The 22,763-nt window shown below is 50.4% G+C and overlaps 9 protein-coding genes across 9 annotated transcripts; 5 read left to right on the forward strand and 4 right to left on the reverse strand.

Moving 5' to 3' along the window:
- Positions 1-178: 178 nt before the first annotated feature.
- Positions 179-1,889, reverse strand: ASPGLDRAFT_116749 (putative triacylglycerol lipase; the record flags this gene model as incomplete). Its single annotated transcript, XM_022539801.1, has 3 exons — positions 179-1,216; positions 1,265-1,612; positions 1,668-1,889. The coding sequence occupies 3 exons, from the start codon at positions 1,887-1,889 to the stop codon at positions 179-181; spliced, it is 1,608 nt and encodes a 535-aa protein (XP_022405564.1).
- A 513-nt stretch (positions 1,890-2,402) lies between these two features.
- Positions 2,403-3,558, forward strand: ASPGLDRAFT_31986 (putative G-patch domain protein; the record flags this gene model as incomplete). The annotated part of the gene is made up of 2 exons (XM_022544127.1): positions 2,403-2,507; positions 2,587-3,558. The coding sequence occupies 2 exons, from the start codon at positions 2,403-2,405 to the stop codon at positions 3,556-3,558; spliced, it is 1,077 nt and encodes a 358-aa protein (XP_022405565.1).
- A 302-nt stretch (positions 3,559-3,860) lies between these two features.
- On the reverse strand, positions 3,861-4,730 carry ASPGLDRAFT_63658 (uncharacterized protein; the record flags this gene model as incomplete). The annotated part of the gene is made up of 2 exons (XM_022548694.1): positions 3,861-4,264; positions 4,295-4,730. The coding sequence occupies 2 exons, from the start codon at positions 4,728-4,730 to the stop codon at positions 3,861-3,863; spliced, it is 840 nt and encodes a 279-aa protein (XP_022405566.1).
- A 1,067-nt stretch (positions 4,731-5,797) lies between these two features.
- On the reverse strand, positions 5,798-8,316 carry sip5 (Sip5p; the record flags this gene model as incomplete). The annotated part of the gene is made up of 2 exons (XM_022543172.1): positions 5,798-7,885; positions 7,954-8,316. 2 exons carry the CDS (start codon positions 8,314-8,316, stop codon positions 5,798-5,800), a joined length of 2,451 nt encoding a protein of 816 aa, XP_022405567.1.
- An 867-nt stretch (positions 8,317-9,183) lies between these two features.
- Positions 9,184-12,610, forward strand: ASPGLDRAFT_71785 (uncharacterized protein; the record flags this gene model as incomplete). Its single annotated transcript, XM_022549571.1, has 5 exons — positions 9,184-9,202; positions 9,683-11,146; positions 11,610-11,867; positions 11,933-12,039; positions 12,093-12,610. 5 exons carry the CDS (start codon positions 9,184-9,186, stop codon positions 12,141-12,143), a joined length of 1,899 nt encoding a protein of 632 aa, XP_022405568.1. The 3' UTR covers positions 12,144-12,610.
- Positions 12,611-13,398: 788 nt separating this feature from the next.
- Positions 13,399-15,683, forward strand: ASPGLDRAFT_141793 (MFS transporter). Its single transcript, XM_022541749.1, has 3 exons — positions 13,399-14,094; positions 14,145-14,201; positions 14,264-15,683. Exons 1-3 carry the CDS (start codon positions 13,656-13,658, stop codon positions 15,382-15,384), a joined length of 1,617 nt encoding a protein of 538 aa, XP_022405569.1. The 5' UTR covers positions 13,399-13,655; the 3' UTR covers positions 15,385-15,683.
- Positions 15,684-15,901: 218 nt separating this feature from the next.
- ASPGLDRAFT_22348 (uncharacterized protein) lies at positions 15,902-16,925 on the reverse strand (the record flags this gene model as incomplete). Its single annotated transcript, XM_022543173.1, has 2 exons — positions 15,902-16,053; positions 16,391-16,925. 2 exons carry the CDS (start codon positions 16,923-16,925, stop codon positions 15,902-15,904), a joined length of 687 nt encoding a protein of 228 aa, XP_022405570.1.
- A 691-nt stretch (positions 16,926-17,616) lies between these two features.
- Positions 17,617-18,462, forward strand: ASPGLDRAFT_141797 (uncharacterized protein). Its single transcript, XM_022541750.1, has 2 exons — positions 17,617-17,810; positions 17,870-18,462. The coding sequence occupies exons 1-2, from the start codon at positions 17,766-17,768 to the stop codon at positions 18,422-18,424; spliced, it is 600 nt and encodes a 199-aa protein (XP_022405571.1). The 5' UTR covers positions 17,617-17,765; the 3' UTR covers positions 18,425-18,462.
- Positions 18,463-18,603: 141 nt separating this feature from the next.
- ASPGLDRAFT_42501 (uncharacterized protein) lies at positions 18,604-21,270 on the forward strand. The gene has a single exon (XM_022545617.1). The coding sequence runs from the start codon at positions 18,763-18,765 to the stop codon at positions 21,118-21,120; it is 2,358 nt and encodes a 785-aa protein (XP_022405572.1). The 5' UTR covers positions 18,604-18,762; the 3' UTR covers positions 21,121-21,270.
- Positions 21,271-22,763: the final 1,493 nt, after the last annotated feature.

A 22,763-nucleotide genomic window follows, 5' to 3' on the forward strand; every position in this document is an offset into this window, starting at 1 on the left:
TTTTTTTTTTTTTTTTTTTTTTTTTGGGAAGTGTTGGTTTTGTTATTACATATTGGGATATCTTTACTGTTGTATATACATACGTTCAAGGTGTATTCAAAAAGAACTTGTTTATTCAATCGTCAAATCATTTGCATGCTCAAAAATATATATACCAATCCCAGAAACGAATGCAAGATCACTGCCACAAAGCCTCCCCAATGCTCACCAAATAATCACACTTTTCACGCTGGCCTGTCGAAACAGTCTCCATCTTGGTATGACCAGTCCGTATATACAACCGTTGATGTCCCTTACCGCTGTCCCAGCCCTTCCACTCAGGACTCCCCGAATGCCGATGCTTATTCGGATCAAGGCTCCTAATAAAGCTAGTCCAATACCCCTGCACAACCGGGACAATCGGCGCATTCGAAGTCCGGTACGAAGCCGGGGGGTCACCCGATACATAGTCAGGACCAAAGACAGCATTTATATCAGCTGTATGCGGAACGCCCACGCCGGACTTGACAGTATCTGGATCTTGCACGTCGTACTTGTAGTACCAGCTTGGGGCGCCGGCTTTGGCGAAGACAGTGGACATGTCCATCCCCGGACAGGTGTACCGTATGTCGCCGTAGGCGTTGCTAGCTGGGCGCCAGTAGGGGCCGGAGTTTGGGAAGTCTTGTGTTTGGTTTGGTTGGAGATATAGCTCGTTGATTTTGGCGAGGTGTTCGAGTTTGACTTGGGGGAATTGGCTTTGGATGAAGGTATCCGCGTCACCGACGTCGGATGTGTCTTTGGGTACGAATGGGGTTCCTTCATTTGTGACGTCGCCGAAGATCACTGGGACTTTGATGAAGTGGCCCTGGTGGAAGAGACGGTAGGTAAGATCTGGGATCAGGTCGTTGTCGATAGTCGGTCCGTACACGTAAAGCGGAGCATTCTGGGCGTTGGGGAGAGGAGTATTGATATTCTCGCGCTGGAGGTCTGCGATGTCCAAGTTGCGTAGACATGCTAGAGTATCGTTTTTGCTGGCGCACCCGGTTCGGATGACAAGGTTGTTGTAGATGAATTGGCTTTGTTCAACATTGCGCATGTTGGCGAAACTTGACGCGTCCATGGCAGCACCGTGGAATAAACCGTCGTTCCTTCCACCGTACGCCCCGAGGAGCAGATTGATAGATGCAGCTCCTGCACTGGCACCGCCTAGGACGACGTGTTTTGGATCGCCTCCGAACTATGACTATCAGCATTTGCACAGGTCAAGTACGTTAGGTAGACATACCTTGCTGATATGCTTCTGTACCCACTCCAGAGCCTTAATTTGGTCTTTTAAACCATTGTTGATACTCCCTCCTTTCTTAATTTCCTCCCCAGCTAAGAACCCATATGGACCAACGCGATAGTTGATAGTGACCACCACGATGCCATTGTCCGCTGCTTTGATCAATCCGGTCCCATTATAGTTCGGGCCAGCAAGACTGTTGAAACCACCACCCTGGATCCAGACGAAAACCGGCAGTTTGGTAGCATTTCCTGTCTGGGCAGGAGCATAGACGTCAAGATATAGACAGTCTTCCGATCTGCCGGAAGGAATGGGGTATGATTCAGTTGGGATGCAAATAGGGCCGTGCTACAAGCTATTAGTACTAGGCTCACACAAATAGATAAGAAAAAAAGAGACATACCTGATTAGCAGATTGGGTTCCATCCTTCTTCACCGGATCTTGAGGTGCAGCAAACCGCAAGTCTCCCACCGGAGGAGCAGCGAATTGAATCCCCAGCCATTCAACAGTGCTATTCGAAGGCGACTGGCCACGATACTTTGCATAACCCAAGTCAATCACAGCATCCAATGCTGACACCACAGAAAAAACGAAAAAAAGAGCGAAAAATCGCCCGGAGAACATAGTAGCCATGGATAACCGAATTCGGCACTGTTCTTCACGATGAGGCACGCGACATGACAGCAAAGGAATGCAGCATGTTTAATATATACTCCGTGCTCCGCCCTTGGTCATGCTCATTAACCCCTCTGAAACCCTGGACTCGGCGAATTTCGAGTCTGCCTCATGCTCGTATCCTGCAGATCGTATGCAGTGAGATCGGGGCGTAGTCCGAGACTCGTAAATATCACTTTGACATCAGCAGCATTGCGCCTTGCCCCTGTGCCAATTAGTCAGTGTAGTACCCCTGAAGGTAGTATCTGTACCAGACATAATATTTGTTTTTAGGGATAGTCCAATAGTTCAATAGTTTGAGTGAAAGTTCTGGCATTGCATAGTAGTGGTTGTTAAGGTTAGGGAGATAGCGATAAGATTATGCGGAACATCTCCGCAATGAGTTCATCCGATTTATCCAATTCATCCACTTTCACTCTCCTCACCACCAATCCACGATCACACAATCCTAAATAATCAATAATGCCACCCCCAGAAGACGAAGAAGAGGACTACATGTCCATGGTCATCGAAGAACCCAAGCAAAAAGAAACCTTTACCCAGAAGAAGCGCCGACAGCAACGCGAGGTACTTCCACCCCCGACCCCCAACATCCCAATCTCACCAAGCACGCAAGAACTAATCTATATTACCCTTAAATGAAAAGGCCGAAGCACGCGCTAAAGTCCCCTCCAAAGCCGAACGCGCAGCCGAAGAAGCCGCTCGCCGCGATGCCGCCCTTATGACCAATACCCTCGACCCATCGAACAAGGGATTCCAGATGATGGCCAAGCTTGGTTTCAAGCCTGGTCAGACATTGGGAAAGCAAGTACCACCGCCATCAGACAATCCACATGGTCAGGATGCAGCTGCAAGTGCGCGCGACGATAAGCGAACTGAGCCGCTGAATTTGGTGTTCAAGGAAGATCGTGGGGGCATTGGGCTGGATAATGAAAAGAAGCGCAAGATTAAAGAGGAGGCGGAGGAGGCTTTTAAGAAGGTTAAGCATGAGGAGGGGGATTATCGGGATCGGGTACGATTGGAGCGCGAGACAAGACGGGCTGAGGCGCAATTCCATGCGGCGCAGAAGGTCGCGGAGCGGTTAGATACCGAGGCAGAGGAAGGAGAAGGGGATAATAATGACAAGGATCGCGGTGATGACAACAACGAGGAGGAAACAGACGACAAAAGCGACAACCAAGAAAAGGAAAAGAAGCCCAAGAAGAACGTCAAACCAACGTCCCAAATCAACATCCTCTACCGCGGCCTCGTGCGCGAACGCGAAGAAAAAGAACGCTCCCTCCACCTCCGCCACGTCCTCCAAACCTCCCTCCCGTCATCCTTCTTCCCCAACCCCGAATTACCTGGCTACGATGACCCAACCCTCGAGCGCGAAGACCGCGAGGCAATTGACCCGCAAGCGCGTGGCGAAGGATACGCGAGTAGTCTTCTCGAGCAAGAAGTGGATGAGGAAGATCCGGAGCTGGACGAGTTTAACGCGCTGGAGCCGCAGGAACGGCTGCATAAGTTGGTTTTGCATCTACGGGAGAAGCATTGGTACTGCTTCTGGTGTAAATGTCGCTATGAGGATGAGACCATGGAGGGATGTCCGGGGCTTACGGAGGAGGATCACGATTGACGCATATTACTCTACTATTAATACCGATAAATCGGGATATCAAGCATGACATTAAAAAGCATAGCAAAACATAAATACACACACCACGACAACATGGCAAAAGAAGAGACGATCTTATGTACATTCAGTGCCCACCGTATCCCAGAGCCGTAAAATCAACCGCATATTTGTGAGCAATAGAAAAAAGAAAAGGGGGGAAATCAGATAAACCAAACCCGAAGAAAGTTGCATACAGACGCAGATAAAAAGCAAGGGGGGGAGGGGAAAGAAACAAAAGCAAATCAAAGAAATGGTAAATAAGATCAACTCTGAATCATACCCAACAATTCATCCAACGATCTCCTCGAACACTTCTGCAAATTCTGATAACAACCCTCGCAAATCCGAAGACAACAAAACACACACCGATGACGGACCTCCCGATCGAACTTTTGACAAGTCATACACGGCAGTGCATGCCAGACATTCGCCGCAGGAGGCATCGACTTGTGTTCCTGATAGCAGGCGAAATGCAGTTTTGTTAACGGCGCCGCGACGGGCTCGTAACCTGGGGGTGTCCAGAAATCATCCATATCTGCGTGTTCTACGTCAGGCACCGGTTCCAATCCCGGAGAGATATCTGCGTACATCCGATCGATGGATTCGGGCTCGGGCTCGGGCTCGGGCTCTGGGATGTACTCCTCCAAGGGCTCTCCGTCACTTGTTCCTGTTCGCTGCGATCCGTTGGACAGGGTGCGCTGGACGGGTGGTGGTGGAACCGCAAGACCGCCGTTGCCGTTGCTGTGGCCAATACCGTTGCCATTTACGTTGCTGATGTTTGGAGTGCTGCGGTTGGCACCCAGACCCGGCATGGGATACCGATCAGTCCCAAAGTCAGACATGGGCACGGTGTCGAGCGAAAAGCTCAAGTCCGTTGCTGAAGCCGCAGGCAACCGCATGGGCGTAGGCGCTGCTACGGGTGCAGGCGCTGCTTGAGGAGACACGGAGGTAGGCACGGAAGGCAGTTGTTTATCCGGAGGGGGAGGAGGGAGTGCCTCTGGTAGAGAATCCATCTTCGGCTGGTGCTGTTGTTGCTGAGACGCTTCAGAACTCTTTTTTCCAAATGACTTGATGGAAGACAACGAGGGGACTCGGAGACCTCGGGGGCGCTTTTCGCTTTCCAGAATCGCCATGATCTGGACCGGATGCTTTCGGTGGTGGAAGGAGGGAAGGAAGAAGAGACCGTGCTGGTAGTAGTGGTGACTATTGGGGTCTGGGTCGTGGTGGGTTCGCAGACGATTAGTTCCTTGGAACCAGCGATCAACGACGACGCAGCCGATGAGGAAGAAAGCGAACAAAGGAGTGAACTTCAACAGAAAGATAGTGAATAGCAGCAACGACAGCAGCTGGAATTTGGAGGGAGCCGGAGAAGAGTTGGAAAGGAAACCTGAAAACGAAGAGTTAATCTCAGACTCAGGATCACCTCCTGCTGGTCCGCATTTCATCGCGTTAGTGTCTTTTTAGTGTCGCTCACCAATAGATTGACTATCTTAATTTCTTAATCACACCAGATCCTTCTCGCTGGTTTTTGACTTTTGGCTGGTCACTTCAGGCTATAAAGGAAGAAGAAAAAATTTGCAATGGCAGCCTGTTGCGATGACCTGTATCTTCATCATCGACTTGGGCCGGGCATACAATGGACAATGCGACAATGCGCGCAAAGATACATCGCACGATCAATCGATCTCTAATCTCCTTTAATACTATTTAATCAATCTACGCGCATCCTTCGAGGTGATCCGATCCCTCGTCGCATCCAATCGTGCACTGAAACACCCGTAACCAGCCCTCACAATCAATAGTATGACAGACCACTCCGTACGGAGTACGAAGTACCACAAACACAACGCACAGCTCAATCTACACAGTACTACTAGTATTTGGTACTTCGTGAAATGTCGAATAGTACACTATCGCCAGCATTCTCCTAGAAATGCACGGCCCAGACTTGAATCATTTACTCCGATCCCAGTAGAAGAAAGAAAGGAAATGTCTATTGTACCCTGTTCAGTGTCTCTTGCCCTAGGACATGAATTTTGAAAGAAAAGAATGAATCACAGAAAGGAAAGAAAACAGTAAGAGAGCGTCATCGTCGCTTTTCCGCCCAGAATATGTAAACCCCTATGCGCCAACCACCACCAAGAATGAAAATATGGAAATGAAAGAAAAATGAACGGAAACAAGGAAAGTATGGAAGCAACTATGTCGCTTCGGGTTTCGGGGTCGTGTTGGTAATTTCAACCGACCGAGTTTCCAGTTCCTTGGGCAACTCTGGTACCGTGACACTCGCCTGCTCTATGCCGGCTGTATTCCCAGCGTCCAAAACCTCCCGGGTCATCGACTTGGGTGCAGCAGCGGGAGTGTCATTCGATCCAGATCCCTCGGGTTGTTCTGATTTTGTCGACATATGTTCGACATGCTCCGTCGGTTCCCCTGCCTTGTCTTCATCGCCAATAACCTCAGCCAGACTCCGGAAATTGAACATCGGTTCAGTCGCCTGTTGACTGCCGTCGGCGGTCGTCGCGTGCTCGTCCGCGGTGGATTCAACGAGCGAAGAGAACGAGGATGATGCACTCGCCATGTTCCGCAGTTGTGATGGCTTTGAGGGTTCCGTGGCCGCAGTCTGATTCGCCAATTGGTCCGTAGTGCCTTCAGAAAAAGACGGTGCACCTTCTGCCAAGGTGGCGGGTGCAACAGCTGCACTAGAGGAAGCTGCTGTGGCCGCAGCTGTGGCAGGAACAGACGTTGGAGGGGTTGCGCGGTCTACTTCCTTCCCCTTGTCGGTAAAAGATCCTTCATCCTCTTCCTCTATGACAGAAGATGAGCTGCTTGCCCCCAGTCTCGCGGCACCTAGCCCAGTGCTACTGCCCACTTCTGCGCCCGAGATTCCGCTCTTGCGAATGCTCTTCTCATACTTCTTGGCGTCTTTATCCCTTCGCTTGGCCTCCTTTTTCATCTCCTTTTCTTCCTTCTTGCGCCGGTCTTCTTCGCTGGCCAAACTTAACCGAATCGCCTCCATCATCATCATCTCCTCTAGGTCGTCCAGTCGGCTGCGCCTCGAGCTACCACGCGGCGGCGCCGGGTTCCCTTCCTCTTGCGGTTCCGTATCTTGCGTAGGGGGAGCGGGCGGTCGTCGGTCTGTTAGGAACGCCAGCGCATGCAGTGCCGGAGACCCACGAGTCTCTGGTGCATTACTTGCTCGCCTAAGACCCCTTCTTCCGAGACTGAAGTTTCGAGAATCACTCCCGTTATTATTCACCAGGTAGGCAGCGGTGTGGAGAGCGGTTGCTGCGGCAGACCTCCGGGCAGCGTGCGCCCGAGCATTAGCTAACTTCTGGGCCCAATCAGGTCGAATCTTGTCGGTAGTAACCACAGTCGGGTCGGTAGCTGACAATGACGTAGCACGGCGACGGCCAGTGCCTGCTACAGGAGTGCCCGACGAGAGCGACGAGGTAGAAGAGGACATCGGAGAAGCTAGGTTCATGGGCGGACGCGAACCATTCAATTCCGCGGCATAACTGAGTCCTCTGCGGAATTGCGGGGGTACGTAGGTGACACCAAACTCAGGCTGGACACAGAAAGGACAGGCTGCGGGTTCGGATACTAGCTGAGTGTCGGCTGATTCTGCACGGTTGCCTTCCGATTCCTGCGCTGAACTTGGGGCGTTCGGGTCTGGTTCTCCATGCTCCGGGGGGTGGGGGTCGGGACGTTTGATCTGAACGAAGCATTCCGAACATATCGGCTGATCGCAGCACCTTGTCCTGTTCAGATAAGGAGGGTAGTAGAGGAAGCAAATCGGACACTCCGCTGCATCCTTGTAAAGATATGCCTCAAGCGGTTGCCCGTTGACGAACGGATCGGATGGCAGTTGGATTTCCCTCGGCGCAAGGTCTGTTTGAGAACCGTGTTTTGTTGACGTCGTGAGCGAAGCTAGCGTCTTGGCCCGAGTCCGGAACAACGGCGAACTAAAAGATCCCGAGGCGATCGGGGAGGTGGGGGAAGGGAGGGAATTGGCGGGGTTCGATGATGTCTGGGAATTGTCCGAGTTGTAGGATTGAGATCGCGATGTGATGGGCACCATCAAATGCTGGGCAGTTTTTGAATCGGATGGCGGCCCTTTTGCGTCCTCCGAGGTAGCCTTGGGAGCAGTCTTGTTTTCCAACTCGGGCGGGATCTCGTCAGGCGCTGGTATCGGTAGACCTCTGGCGGCTGCCATAAGTTGGTGCTCCGTCCACGAATCTGAGAAATCATTGAGACCTCTCCAGAACGGGGCGAGTCGTCGCTCAATCTAGATAGGCAACGTCAGCGATCCATTGATTCCTAAAACTTCCCAACAGGAACTCGTTGTAGCTTTACCATCAACTGGCGAACCATGGCCTTATTGAAATCCTCTGTGCCAACATAAACACCTTGCGTGACCAAGAAGCCACCATCCACATGCTCCTCTCTCACACTTCGTTCTCGTTCCTTGACTCGGGCGACCCGTTCTTTTTCCAGCTTACGAGCTTCACGCTCTTGTCGGGTTTCGCGCCGATGTTCCAACGCTACCTCCGGAGGCGGAGCAAATCCCAACATAGACAGATCGGGTCGACTCGAACGTCCGGACCGAGAACCTTCTGACTGACGCTCGCCATACGGGGATCGTCCACTGGGGTGATGACTGCGACGATGCGATGGGCCGAGAGAGGCTCGTGCCTCTTTGGTCTGTGAGTTACCCATATTGAATGGGGAAAGTGTGATAAGAGGCACGAATGATTGTTAAGAATTTGCGCGAAGGTCGAGAGGGACGGAAAGAAAACGACGAAGACAGTATGCGGGATTAGGCAGAGGTACCGCAGTAAGTAGGACGGATATGGTAACACTGCCGGATCAGGCGGAGAGGCGGAGTAGAAGCAGGTTTGCCTCCAGGAGAGCGACGCGGCGACAGTGTAGTGGTCGGAGAGGAGTCGATCGAGTCAAGTACAGAGGAAAAAAATGTATTGTAAGGATATTCACAGAAGATATGCAGGTAAGAAAAGAAAGACAAGGTGTGGACAGAGAAGAGAAGACGTGTGTATATGAGAGTGAGAGAGTGAGAGAGTGAGAGTAGTGAGAGGCGCGAGTGAGCAGTGAGGTTCAACTGCGGGCGGGGGATGGATTCGCGCTGTTCAGTCGGGATGAAGCGCGGATGCTTGCGACATGCGGCTGATCTTAAGAGAGATAATATGAAAGAGTGAGAGTGAGAGTGAGAGTGAGAGAGAAATGAGAGACAAGAAGAAAGTGTATGGCCGCTGGTCAGGAATGCTAAGAAAGAGGTGAGGAGAAGGAAAGCGTTCTCTGTTAGGCCAGATAGAGAGTATGGAGTAAAGTATGGGGAATCCACAGAAACAGCAGAAGAAGAATACCACACAAAATGTCACAACAAGAGAGGAATTTAAACCCTCATCAGACACACACAAAATCCATGGGAAAATGAGAGAAAATGAAGGATTTGATCTTTCATTATTATTTCGCAGATCGAAAACAGAACAGAAGAAGGAATATACCAATGCGACGCCACAGACCGCGAAGGCACTTTAATTATTACATCAGCTGTGGCTCGAGGCGATGGACGATGTGGTTCGAAGTCCTCCTTTAATTTCAAGTCGTTCAAGTATCAGGATATTGAATTTGATCTACCATAGGCTGCACAAAGTCTTTTTCACACAGTTCTCACGAATCCGTCATTATTATTGTCCCGAGATTGAAGATACAAATCGTAGAATTGTCAGTTCAATGTGCATAATTATATGCTTGCATGTCCTCGTATGTAACCGATATATAACGCGGCTGGTGACTCTGCTGAGCCACAGGCGGTCTGGGTCCGGGGCGGAAAAATCCAATCTTGATTCCTAAACGGGTATGGTATGCTTCATTTTTCTCTGCTGTCCAGCGACAGACTGACCTTGGAGATAATAATGAACATTGGATCCAGTTTATGATCTGGAATTCCAGTAACAGTATCTGCAATTCATAGAGAACATAGCATGCCTTCTCATTGAACAATTCCTATCATCCTCCGGCACTCATCCTGTCATGGCGACGGCCACCACGACAACCTCTACAGCAACCACGCGCCTCCACATCACCCCTTTCAATCCAGACATCCTGTCTGCCGTGCTGCCTCCCTCCGTGCAACCGACTGCTACGGAAATCTCATTCCATACCCTACCAACCTTCCCCGAGAAAAATTACGGCTACGTGACCCTGCCAACAATGGAAGCGGAGAAGATCAAGAAGAAGCTTCACGGGTCTATCCTGAAAGGCAAAAAGTTCAAGGTGGAAACTGCGCGACCGCAGAAGGAAAAGGAATTGGAACCAAACGAGTCGGATTCCGGTGCAGAATGTTCGAGCAAGAAAAAGAAGAGTTCGAAGAAACGAAAGGCCGGTGAAGATGTCCTAGATGGCCACGAACTACCGTCGGATCGCAAAGTCAAACGAGGATGGACCGAGTCGACAGATGCCAAGGCGGATAGGCGGAAGGAGGAAAAGAAACAAAGAAAGGAGGAGAAAAAGGCAAAGGCGCAAGCCAAATCCAAGTACACGGAGAAGGAAGAGTGCCTGTTCCGGACTCAACTGCCCCCTAACAAAGCCTCTGCCGTGGATGAAAAGCAGGATAAGAAGTCAAAAAAGAAGAAGAAATCTTCTTCGGAGTCAGTTGTCCATGAGTTTGCAAATACTATCACCCACCCGAAGTTTATCCGTTCTGCCGCTGAGGATACAACTACTACGGCAACATATGAGGAAGGAAAGGGCTGGGTTGATGATACAGGGAATGTGAAAGAACCGGTCAATGACAAAATCAAGGATTCTCAGTACAGACCTGGGAAGGTAGCGGGAGCTAAAGAAAAGCGAAAGTCCAAGTCGAAGGAATCGACAAAGAAGGCTAAGCCCGCTCCTAAAGAGAAATCGGCGGAGGAGTCGGAAGATTGGACCTCTTCCAGTGGATCTTCATCTGATGACAGTGACTCGGAAAGCGAGAATGAGTCGGCCGATACTTCTAACACATCCGACAAGTCATCCAGCGACGAGACCAAGGAAGAAAAGAAGCAATTAGAACCGGCAACTACCAAACCTGCTACCCCATCAGACGAGGATGAATCGTCGGAGACAAGTGAACAACCATCCTCAAAAAAAGTTCATCCCCTGGAAGCACTCTACAAACGCTCTGCACCAGTCTCTTCAGAAACCAAACCCACTGAGGAAACCAACGCGTTCAGTTTCTTCGAGAATAATGACGATATAGAATCCGAGGAAGAGCGTACCGAACCGGTCGCACCGCAGACACCTTTCGCCAAGGAGGATATCCAAGCTCGCGGACTGAGGAGCGCCGCTCCAACCCCAGACACAGGCCTAGTGGGCCGAAGCATAAAATGGGATGAGGATAACGATGAGATGGACTTGGATGATGAATCGTCCATCGACACGCCGGTTCTTAGGAAGAGCGGTGCAGAAAGGGAAGAGTCGGACTTTGCGAAATGGTTCTGGGAGAATCGGGGAGACAACAATCGGGCCTGGAAGAAACGGCGGCGTGAGGCTGCCAAGGAAGAGAGGCAGCGGGAGAATCGCCGGAAGGGATTGAAGGGGAAATCATAGACGTCGCTTTGGTACATATAGTTCGAATTGGATATATAGAGCAAGAAGCTGCATTCTTGAATTATTTGGGCGTAGTTGAGGTGTTGAAGCATTTGTTGTATGATATCACATGATGCCAAGAATCTGGAATTCGCAGTCGGCGATAACAAGACACGCCGATGAACTCCGTCTACTCCGCACAGAGAGTCAAGAACACTGTCGAATCCATCATGTGGTTATTACGAGGCAGCGGGTTGAATTCGTTGCTTACTTCTCTACTCCTATTTCTCACATTCGCATCGTTTGCTGTAGCATCCGGTGAGTGTTGTCTCCGAACTCCCTGCAGGAGATCGCACGAGATCGCACGATCTTTGCGACAGTATTCAGCTAGCTAACGACTCTCTCTTCATACATAATAGCTCCGGCTTCCTTCTGCAAATGTACCTGCTTCAGCAATAGCACCATCATCCCCCTCGATCCCCCGAATCCCGAATCCTCCTCTTTCGCGGGCAACCTCGCCCGAGACATCGCAGACCTGGTGGCAACGGATAATGAAAAGCGAGCCAACAGCTATCAAGCGCTCAGCTGCAACGACTGTAATCGGAAGTTCTGTTTGGGATATGACTTGCCTGTGTGTAAGGGTGCAAAGGAGGATGATGTTGTGAGCACGTGTTTTCGTATGACGACTCTGCTCCCTCAGGTTTATGCGATGCAATGCATGCTAATGGTGGTTGTGCTACAGAAAGGGATTCGAGAAAGGACGAGGCAATTGTGTTCATTTTTATATTCGCGACGAGTGGGTTACTCGCGTGGGCTCTTTTTCGGCCGTGGGTTCAGAAGTGGCTTGAGGTAAGTTTTCATTTCATATCATACTGGTTGATTGTGCATGCTGACTTATTTAGGCTGCTAGGGAAAGACGACAATATATTCCTGTCGCGGAGCCCGGTGATTGATAAATCTATATGAACTTATCTTCCATGTATATATACACACAGCTTCAGCTAAGATGCCAGGGGCATACCTGGCTGATACGAAAGGCGCGAGAATTGCTAGAACAATGAGAAGCAGCCGGTCTGTTTCCGTGTCTGTTGCACTTTACCTAAATGAGAATCATATTCGTAGTCTGACTCTCGAGCCAAGGACCAGACATCTTGAACCAGGCCTTCTCTGCATATGTTCGGATAGGAACTCGTGAAGTTCCCTGCAGGGATCTCTTCTGTAGTACTATGGATGGTTTTAAATAGGAATATTTGTGCTTCGTGAAGGGCTGCGTGACTTGAGCATCATCAGAATTGAGCATCAGCTCAGATCCTTTAGTAAACCCTCTTGGTGTTTCTCGTCCATGACCTGCGGGAGAGAAAGGGCTTATGCTCCAGACAGATCTTCAGCATCTCGCTTGGGAATACATACCGATTCTGGCACATAGAATCTGGCAGATAACAAGTAAAGGATAAGTTACCATGAGACATGGAAAAACGAAAGTTTCTTCTACCATCTTCTCGCCTTCTATACAAGGGTTGGTCAGATGATTTCGTATACGAGAGTAGTCTGTACTTTGGGATTCTTCTAGCACAGTCTGGCAGGTCTAGATTAAGTCGGGCCGCACAGACTAGCCTGCTATGGGGTACATAAGGCCCTCGAAGTACAGGCGGTGATTGGCTTCTGATAGCGGGTCTTAGAGTGTCGCTGCGGATAGGGGTCCACTGCATAGTTTTGATACTGTTGTGTACATAGTACAAGTATCTACATAGTACAGAGTACAGAGTAGTATATCAGCTATAATAAGATCAGTAGTATATATGCAGGGGATAGATAAGATGTGGACGATATCGGAAAGACCGCTGTCTAACGCGGAGGTATGCGACTCGCCACCTTCATGTATTCCAGGAAGTATGTTACACCGACCAGTCAAGATGTCATCGCGATGTTCTAGTAGACTGAATCAGTAATAACCGGATTGAGACGACTCTACAATCATCTTTATGTCTGGATATTATAAGCGTTGCTCTTCCGTATCGTTACTGTCATACTCAGTGTATATACTTGTACTTGTACTTGTACTTTACACTCCGTTAGTCACATTAATCCACGGATCACCTCGATAGGAAGTTCCATCTGCAGCTGCTCATTGGTCGCACTGTCGACTCGGATATCGGATCGATCCTTTCACACTTTTTTTTTTTTTTTTTTGCCTCCTTCTCCTTCGGTGTCTTTCTCCTTAACTGTCTTACTCCGTATCTTCTCAATATAAGCCTCTTCATCTGCGCATCTATATCTTTTGTTGCTTTCTTTCATTCTTTTCATCGCGACTTCTATACTCGTTACAGGACAACTTAAAAGAGGAGGACATTGACCCCCAAAGACCTCTTAAGAGAGGAGCGACACTACGGATAGAGCTAGAGCCCACTCAAGGGTCCTTTGCTGCTGGGGGCTTGCCGTAAGAATCTTGGACGGTTCTAAAGAAGATGGTATTAACACACCAGGAAAGACTGCCTGCCTCCGACAACAAATTTCCCACCACTCAGCTCCTCCTACTAGCAATATGTCGCGTCGCGGAGCCTATCGCCTTGACCTCCATCTTCCCATACTCGTGGGTGATGGTTAAGGACTTTAAAATCGCCAATAGCCATGACGCATCTCTTTACGCCGGTATTCTCATCTCCGCGTTTTCCCTCGCTGAAGCGCTCACTGGCATGCTCTGGGGAGGTCTTTCAGACCGCATTGGCCGCAAACCCGTTCTCCTCTCCGGCTGCTTTGGTACCATGCTCTCCCTTCTCATGGTAGGCTTTTCTACAAACTTCTGGGTTGCCCTCTTCGGAAGAGCATTGGGAGGCGCGCTGAATGGAAACATTGGCGTTATCCAGACAATGGTGGGAGAACTAGTTAAACGGCCAGAACATGAACGTGAGTAACCCTTGAAAATTACTCTCTGTTCTGTTGCTGACAGGGTATAGCTCGAGCTTATGCCGTGATGCCGTTTGTCTGGTCAATTGGAACCATCATCGGGCCAGGTAAGTGAGAATATGTCCCAGACAGGACAAATCAAGGACAGCTGTTGACCTCCTTGCTGCAGCCATAGGGGGTTTGCTTGCAAAACCGGCTGAAGGGTTTCCCTCTGTTTTTCCTCCCGATGGCCTCTTTGGCAAATTCCCATATCTTTTGCCAAATCTCGTCTGCTCTATCTTACTTGTGTTTAGTATCATCGGCAGTTGGCTGTTCCTCCGCGAAACCCATCCCGATATGCAATCGGGAAGCGATGTCTCTGTTGAGCAGGATTACACCTCTCCTCTTCTAGCGACCGCTGGTGCCACCGCCAACCCCAGTGCTGATCTACGAGCCGAATCTTACGGCACCTTCAATGAGGTCCACCTGCACGAGGAGAACGGCTGGACGGTGTTTGCAGATGGAACAAAATGCGAGTCAGGCGTACGCAAGCCAGTCGCGTTTACAAGGCCGGTCGTTATGCTGGTGGTTGCCCTGGCCATCTTTACGTATCACTCGATGACCTACGACCATCTATTGCCTATCTTCCTGCAGGATAAAAATACCCGAAACTCCCCTGGCGTTGGCACTACTTCCGATTTTAGCATTCCCGGTGGCGTGGGTTTGTCGACTCGGACGGTTGGTGTGATCATGTCTTCAGACGGAATCATCGCCTTGATCATTCAGAGTGTCATCTTTCCGGCTTTGGCTCAGTGGCTCGGAGTGTGGAAGCTTTTCGTTGTGGTCACGATCCTGCATCCGATCGCCTATTTCATGGTTCCATTCTTGGTTTTCCTCCCGCAGCAACTCCTGTTCGTCGGTATCTACACTTGTCTCGCCGTGCGCAACATTCTTTCGATCATCGACTATCCGGTGCTTTTGATTCTCATTAAGCAAGCGAGTCCTTCTGACGCGGTCCTGGGAAAAATTAATGGTCTTGCTGCTTCTGCTGGGGCCGCTGCGCGCACTGTCGCTCCTCCCGTTGCCGGTTGGCTTTACAGTACCGGTTCTGAATTCAATTTCACGGGCCTTGCATGGTGGGGAAGTTCTCTGGTTGCAATGATCGGTGCTATGCAGCTCTGGCTTATCGAGCGGAAGAAGAACACCTCAGCCATGGTACACCCGGTTGCTCCTTGCCATTACGATGCCCACAAGGAGACTATCCATATCGTCGTGACCGATGCTGACACGGGCTCGGAGCAAAGTGCATAAGGAGATGCCCAACGACAAAACGAATAACAATGTTTACGTTCGACTTTATTTATCTTTTCTCGTCAAAAAGTTAATTGTTTCTATGTTTATAGGTGGGCTTCAGTATAGCTTGCATGGGGTCTGTTTCTTGTTGGTACTTTTTACTGGCGTTTGCAAATGAGCATGGAGTTTGGCATCTGGTCTGTTAACATACTGGCTCATCGGTTTCTACAACTATACATAGTCTCTTAATGAGATATCCTTGAAAGTCTAATCTCATTACTAGCATATAGCGGAAACTTTAGGGCTTTCCCACTGGCTTAGCATCGCTTTTTGCTCCTCGAGTAAGCAGCGTCAGAACATTGAACGCATTGGGCTTGGGAGTTGAGAGCACAAGAGTCCTGTCAGTGTTACTGTGCTTTCGGAATGCTAACTTTGTTGTAATTTCGGCCCGATATGTAGATTGCTTGGAAGATATCGACTCCGTACCCTGCCATGGCTATCGAGTTTCGTGCCACAAAGAACCGGTTAATATTTCCTACCCTGAAAGCCCCGGTACGCCTGGCGTGCGTCCCGAGGATCGCTCTTTCCATAATGGCCGCTTTGTTCGGAATCTGCGCAGAGCGGCGGCAGATACGCCGAACGTGACGGTGGTGGAGGCGAGAGTCATTGACGTGCTTGGGGACGAACCTACAGGCAAGATAGTAGGAGTGGTAGCTAGTAGTCCGCGCAGCGAGAAGCCGGCGAAGCAATCCGTAAGTTCTCTTCCTCGGTGGCTTCCTACCGTGGCCTGTCAGGCTAACGTTGTGGGATATAGTACTTTGCCAGCTTGACTATAATCTCCGATGGCTATGCCTCTACCTTTCATAAGGCCTACCTCCCTAATAAACCGTCGAGTCGCTCCAAATCCTGGGCCCTCGAGCTCATTGACGCTCAACTTATTACGGACATGTGATCCTCTCCGAAGCGCCCCCGGTCATACTCTACCAGATCAGCCAGCGCGAGACCCGCATCTTCATGGACGTACCTACCGCGCTACCGAGCGCCAGCCCTGCCACCTGTGGCATAAAGGGCCATATGCTGAACGTCGTGCTCCCTGAACTACCACCTGGCTGCCAGCAGAGTTTCCGCGAGGCCGTGTCCCGGGGCAGGTTTCGGAGCATGCCGAACTCCTTCCTCCATCGGTTCAGAAAGTGCCGGGGCTCCTGCTTATCGGCGATGCCCTGAACATGCGATATCCGCTTACTGGGGGGCGGCATGACGGTTGCATTTAATGATATCCTGCTGATTTCGAAGCTATTAACCCCTGAGAAAGTCTCATCGCTTGACGCGTCAGATGCAGTGCTAAGGCAGATAGCGCGCTTCCATTGGGAACGGAAATAAGGTTCTTCCCTTGTTAACATTCTTGAAATAGCGCTGTATACCGTTTTCGCGGCCAATGATGCCGCGCTTGTCGCGCTTAAGAATGGCTGTTTTCGATACTTGCAACGCGGCGGGAGGTACAAGAACCGTGAGAGATGCTGGCGGGCCTGATCCGGTCGCCGTGGGTGCTCATCTATCATTTCTTTGCCGTCGCCTTCTACGCCGTTTGGCTTGTCTTAGCAGATGCACTTACTTGGAAGAAGCCGCATGAGGGGATTACCATAGCGTTCTCGATCATCTGGGAAGCCACTCGGGTCATTGGGCCATACCTGGTCTGGGAGGTCAGGCCTTGACTGGTTAGACGGACGGGACAGGTAGATAAGAGAATGTCCACGTTTCGACAGCAGTACATGGTTATTAGTTTCCCGCATAGACCCTAAAGGACATTACTCTGCATGCACGGAAAAGGTATCAAGTATCAAGCCAAAGTCCTTCCAGCTCCACATTGCGAGACAGCAGGGAGAGGGAAAGGCAGGAATAAACGGCCAGAGGTCTGAAGGGAAGCAGTTATCAACCAAGGCTTTGTTTGGCCATGAGTGTAACTGTTATAAAGAACACTGGTGATGAATAGATGGTCTAGTCGTTCGCTATAGTCGATTTTGTCCTTGGGATCCATACTTAAGGCGTAAATTGGTCATCGGACCAAAAGCAATGCAATCTCTCTTGGCAAACATTATCAGACTAACTAGAGCAACTGTGCCTGAATGCTCGGATTGTGGGATATTAGGGCTGGATAGCATAGAACGTGTGTAGGAATGGAAATAGGCAGAATGAAAAAGCTCCGACCGGAGCATGCCGAATTACTACCCTCCTTCACTGAAAGCCGCCAGGTTGAAAAGGAGCTGCTAACCGTAGGATTTGGTTTCATTGTGCCTTCCATTTGGAATTTCTGCTACTGTGGTTGACTTCTGCAGGAACCTTAGGAGGGTGTATACCGTGACTTGGAGTACTGCTTGCTGGATAACCACACTACTCTCACCATGTCGCGTATCCTAACATTTGCAACAACATATATTCCCGTGAGCGTATGGCCGACCCCGGTCCCAATTGTGAATATATATTGACACCTACTGACACTATACAGACAGTTAAAGCTCTCCAAGAAGAGAGCATCATGCCGGAATATGCATTCAATCTCTTCACTTTCATACACACCCCCGATCAAGAAGAGGTGCAAGTAAAGGGGATACCCCCTGCCGAAGACATCGTGACCGGATTCCAAAGCCAGAGTGATGCAGAGATCCGCCAATATTTCCACCAATTCCTTGCAGAAAAGGGCACAATGGGCAAGATTACAAGGATCTGGTTCGCCGTGCTCGACGACCAGTCAGTCGCCCAGTCTACGATTGTTTTGTATCACAGCATGAAGAAGTCGCTCTGGGACGAGATCTATGCGGAAGTCCCGGAAACCCCCATCCCCGGACAACATGAAATCTGTGACGATGGCAATATTTGGTGGAAGTGGAGAGTGCCATTCAGATACGCCTGGGCAATTTGGAATTCGATTTCTAGTTGTGATTTTGAGGTCTTGGAGTTGTACTCGCGACCGGAATACTTGGGTTCTGATGGGGTTGTTGATGCGGAAACTTGTGATAAGATTGTGAATGGGGAATTGAACGATCCAAAGGGGGTAGTCTAGAATAACATGCCATCTTCTCTCTTTGATAATACAATGCTTGATTGATTCTTCTTCCATGATATCCTGTAGAAGGCAGATCGATTCTGCCACTATGTACCGCCTTATTCTCCCAAAACAGTTTAGCTTTGTTTACTGCCCATCCCGGCAACGGCAAAACATAATAATCTTTCCCACCACCACCGATTGCTCTTATGATCTATCACTCTTGAAGACCCTTTTCTCTGCTAGAATACAGTTCTAGGATCACATCTCTACTCTGTACTCGACTCTCTACCTGGCCTACCCTTGGATACTGCTGGTATCGCAAGTGGCTACCCTTTTGCTTCCCCACCCACACCATGTCTACGCCTCTTTCTCCTTTGACACCGTCGCGTCAGAATTCGCGGTTCCACTCGCCTAAATCGCCTAAATCGCCCAAATCTGCGAAAGGGCAGGGGAGTATTGACGACATGTTGGACACAGAGGAATACCCCGAAAACACCTTCTCGAGTCCTTTCAAGGTGGACCCTCACGCGCACGAGCCCCAGACAGACGATGACGATGGCCAATCCATGGCCGAAGCACCGAGTTCGCCGTTCCAGTACGATGGCAGAGACGATACCGTCGACTTTCGGATGCTGCGGCAACAGAGACAAACGTCGCTAGCACCCAGTGAGCATTCCGCGACGCCTCGGAAACGATCCTATGAATATGCGCCGGATGAAGATGGCCGCGACGATACGGATTTTGACGGACGGTATAAGAAGGGGGCGAACCGGAGGGATGAATCAGATATCGATATCCACGCCGATGAGGATGCGAGTTTCTTGAACGAGCAGAAAGCAACAGATTATGCTGGGCAGCAGGAGGCAGGCAGTAATAGCATGATGGAAGAGAAGCATAATGAAGGCATGAGCACCGTGCTCCAAGGCGACGGCGCTTCTGACGAGAAGGAAGACAACGACGACGCTGAAGACGACGCTATGACTGATGACGAATTTCACGACTCGATTGATGATACTCACCTGAGTACTTTCTCTGCTGTTCCCAATGCGGATATGACATCGTTTGCGAACCTGCGCAGGGAGTCGCCCACCAAGGCCATGCGAGATTATACTTCGAATAACCCGGCACCAGGGCCGGGGACACCCAGTCAGGCCCGAATGTCGAACCGAAGGAGTACTTTGATCGACCTGGATACGCCGGCCGGTTCGCCATCGCCCAGGCAGAGGGAATATAGAGACTACGGAAACCCCAGCGGCACACCCAAAGTTCTGGGCCTTATGAATCAGCCCGGTCTCTCGCCACGTCCACGGTATAGCATGCAGAATGAGCGTTACTCCCCCACGCGGCGGTCACCTTTGAGGATGGCGCGTGAGTCCATGCGCTCCCCCGGCAAGGCGTCGTTGCTGGACTTTGACCTTCTCCCGCCCCCGACCCCCCGATCCATTCCTACGGTGACCCCTCGTGAACTTGAGTCTTTGAAATCCAATTTCATGTCGGAGATCTCTTCGCTCAAGGCGACCCTGAGTGGGAGAGAAGCCGAAGTGTCTAGTCTAAAGCAGGCAGTGGCGGACGCTGAGCGGCGCGTTGGAGAAGCCATGGAGCAAGTCCGCAACGAAGCGGCACGGAAAGATGAATTGGAGATTGAACAGGCCGAATGGCAGCGACGGGGAGAGGAGATGGAGACTGTGCTGCGCGAAGTGAAGGCAGACATTGTGGAAGGGGAGCATGAAAAGGCACGACTGGTGAAGAAAGTGGAGGAAGTCGAGAAGAGCAAGGAACAGCTGGAAGGCCGGATGGTGGAATTGGAAAGCCAACTGGATGCTGCTCGGAAGGCAGCTGAAACTAAACCCCCTTCCTCCCCTGGTGCTTCTACGGAAACATCTACGGCTAGTGGCAATACTAAGACAGCGGAGGAGACTGCCCGTGAAGTCCAGGAAGCCGTCGAGAAGGTGGCCCGGGAGCTCCACACGCTGTACAAGGGCAAGCACGAGACCAAGGTTGCCGCATTGAAGAAGAGTTACGAGTCGCGGTGGGAGAAGCGCGTTCGGGAATCCGAGAACAAGCTGAAGGGCGTGCAGGAGGAGAACCAGCGGATGAGAGAGGAACGTGAGAAGACGGCAGCTACCGAGACAGCCGCCAACCACGATGAGATCACCAACCTGGTGGCCCGTGCCAATGATGAGCACGAAGCCGAGAAGCGGGTGCTGGAGGCCCAGATCAAGGGACTGCAGCAGGAGATGGCGGCGCTACGGGAGGATCGGGAACGGCTCCAGGGCGACTTGGAGATGGAACGGGCGGAAAAGGGAGAATTGGTGGCTGCGGTTGACGAATGGTTGGCCATACAACAACCCGGTCAGCAGCCTTCTGAACATGCTGAACCTGCCGAACGCACTGAACGTACCCCTAGTCCGTACGAAGCGGCATCGCCAGAACCCACGCGGAGGCCATCGCCGGAACCAGTGATGGAGGATTTCCGGCGGAGTGTGAGCCACAGTCACAGTACCAGCGCCAGCAGCAGTACCAGTGGATTACGCCCACCCAGCGCCACGGGGTCAAATGGGGGGGTCGAAAAGGAGAGGAAAAGGGCAATCCCTAGGATTGGAGCAAAGACGCCACGGGGAAATAGTGGGGGGAAGTCTGGGATAGCAATGTTCACGCCGGGACGGAGTGGGATCATGGGATCGATTGAGCGGATGGGACGGGGTGTTTAGTTTTCTGTTATTTGCCTCTATTATGATGATGAGTACGACCTGTTATTTTGTTATTCTTGTTTTAAGTACAGATATCCTGGATAGTTTTATGATGATACAATTTACTGGATCGATCAACGTGTACCATGACAGTGCACTGAGCAACATGACTGATTGACATGACAATCTTCTCGTACTTGACACGAAACGATCTTCTATTAGTATCTGCCCAGCATCGACTCCGCTGCCCCGGCTTGTTTCTTTAGTGTATATTGAGTGCGACTCCATTCGTCCGTACCAGTCCGCAGTGTATTAATGTCGAACAATCTGGGGTCTCCCGATCATTCTCTTGTAAGACATACATATGTGCTATGTACAATGTAGCGTGTTTACAAGGGTCAGACATGTGCATATGCACTGGAACAGGGAAAATCACACATGACCGGACTGTCCGGCGAGAAAGCCGACGAACCCGGTTCATACAAGTATGAATAATACATACCCCAGGTCATCATCACGTGTCTGGGGAAAGGCGACTCATCTCCGTGTATCATCTCCCCTTCCTTCCATACAGTACGGTAATATACTGTGTAAAGAACCAAGAACCGGCGAGACCGCAACCACAGCCACCGACTTCGGCAGTTGAAGTATGATTTTATTATGAAACAAACGTGGGAAAAGTTGGGGAAGGACAGGGACCGGGGGTCCTGTGTATTTTATGGGCGGTTTTATTGGTAGAATGGAAAGTATGAGGTCCAGTTGATACTTGGCGATTGGTTTGTAGGGATTTCCGGTACCAGGGATCGACGGAAGTTACATTTCATATGAACGTACATAGTAGTAATCTGGTTAAGTAAGTAGATGACTACTGCTGTGTACTTGTATGTCAAAGGAAAGTGCAGGAAATGAGGGATTAATGCCCTGTACAAGGATTGTATCTCTCATTATCAATATGACAGCAGAAGGTCAGCCTGGACCATGGGAGAGAGTCGGTCGGGATCCTGCCGATGTCAGCGGCCACATACCGCTTCAACTGCCATCCCTGCACGTGTTGAGTGATATCATAGCAAAGTAGGCATTGCTACGGAGTACGGTACGCGTGACCATTACTGGATCATCCCCAGACTTTTGGTATATTCGGATCGGCTACGATGGCAATTATTGGTCTGTGGGAGGCCAGAAGCCAAAGAGAGTTTGATTGGCGGGGGGTTTGGCGGGAGTTTGGTTGGACTGGGGACCAGTCAGAGCGTGTAGAATAGATGTTCTTGTGCTCTCATGTAATTCAGGTACGTTAAGGGTTTACTCATGTCTTGTACTCTGGAGTATGGAAACCGCATCCTCCGGCGATTTTGGTTGATCTTCAAGCTAGTTGAATCCACTTGGGGTATTTCCATAATCACAGAAATCCCAAGGTTCTCGTTCCAGACTTGTACAAAACACCCTGTAGTCCTGCGCTTATGCAACATGATATCGTGTGCGCAGAAGGTTTGATCAACATGGCCTCCTCCCAGCAATACTGTGTACTCCTATTCTGTACAGTGTGTTATCTACTTGTAGATACTCATTTTCAGATGCTCGTGCACACTCAAAGTACGCACTAGCACGGAATTTTTTCCGAGTCAGAAGTAAATGACGCAGCCCCTGCTTCCCCACAAAACGGCCAC

The sequence above is a fragment of the Aspergillus glaucus genome, assembly GCF_001890805.1.
Source record: "Aspergillus glaucus CBS 516.65 unplaced genomic scaffold ASPGLscaffold_2, whole genome shotgun sequence".
NCBI classification, from domain to species: Eukaryota; Fungi; Ascomycota; class Eurotiomycetes; order Eurotiales; family Aspergillaceae; genus Aspergillus; species Aspergillus glaucus.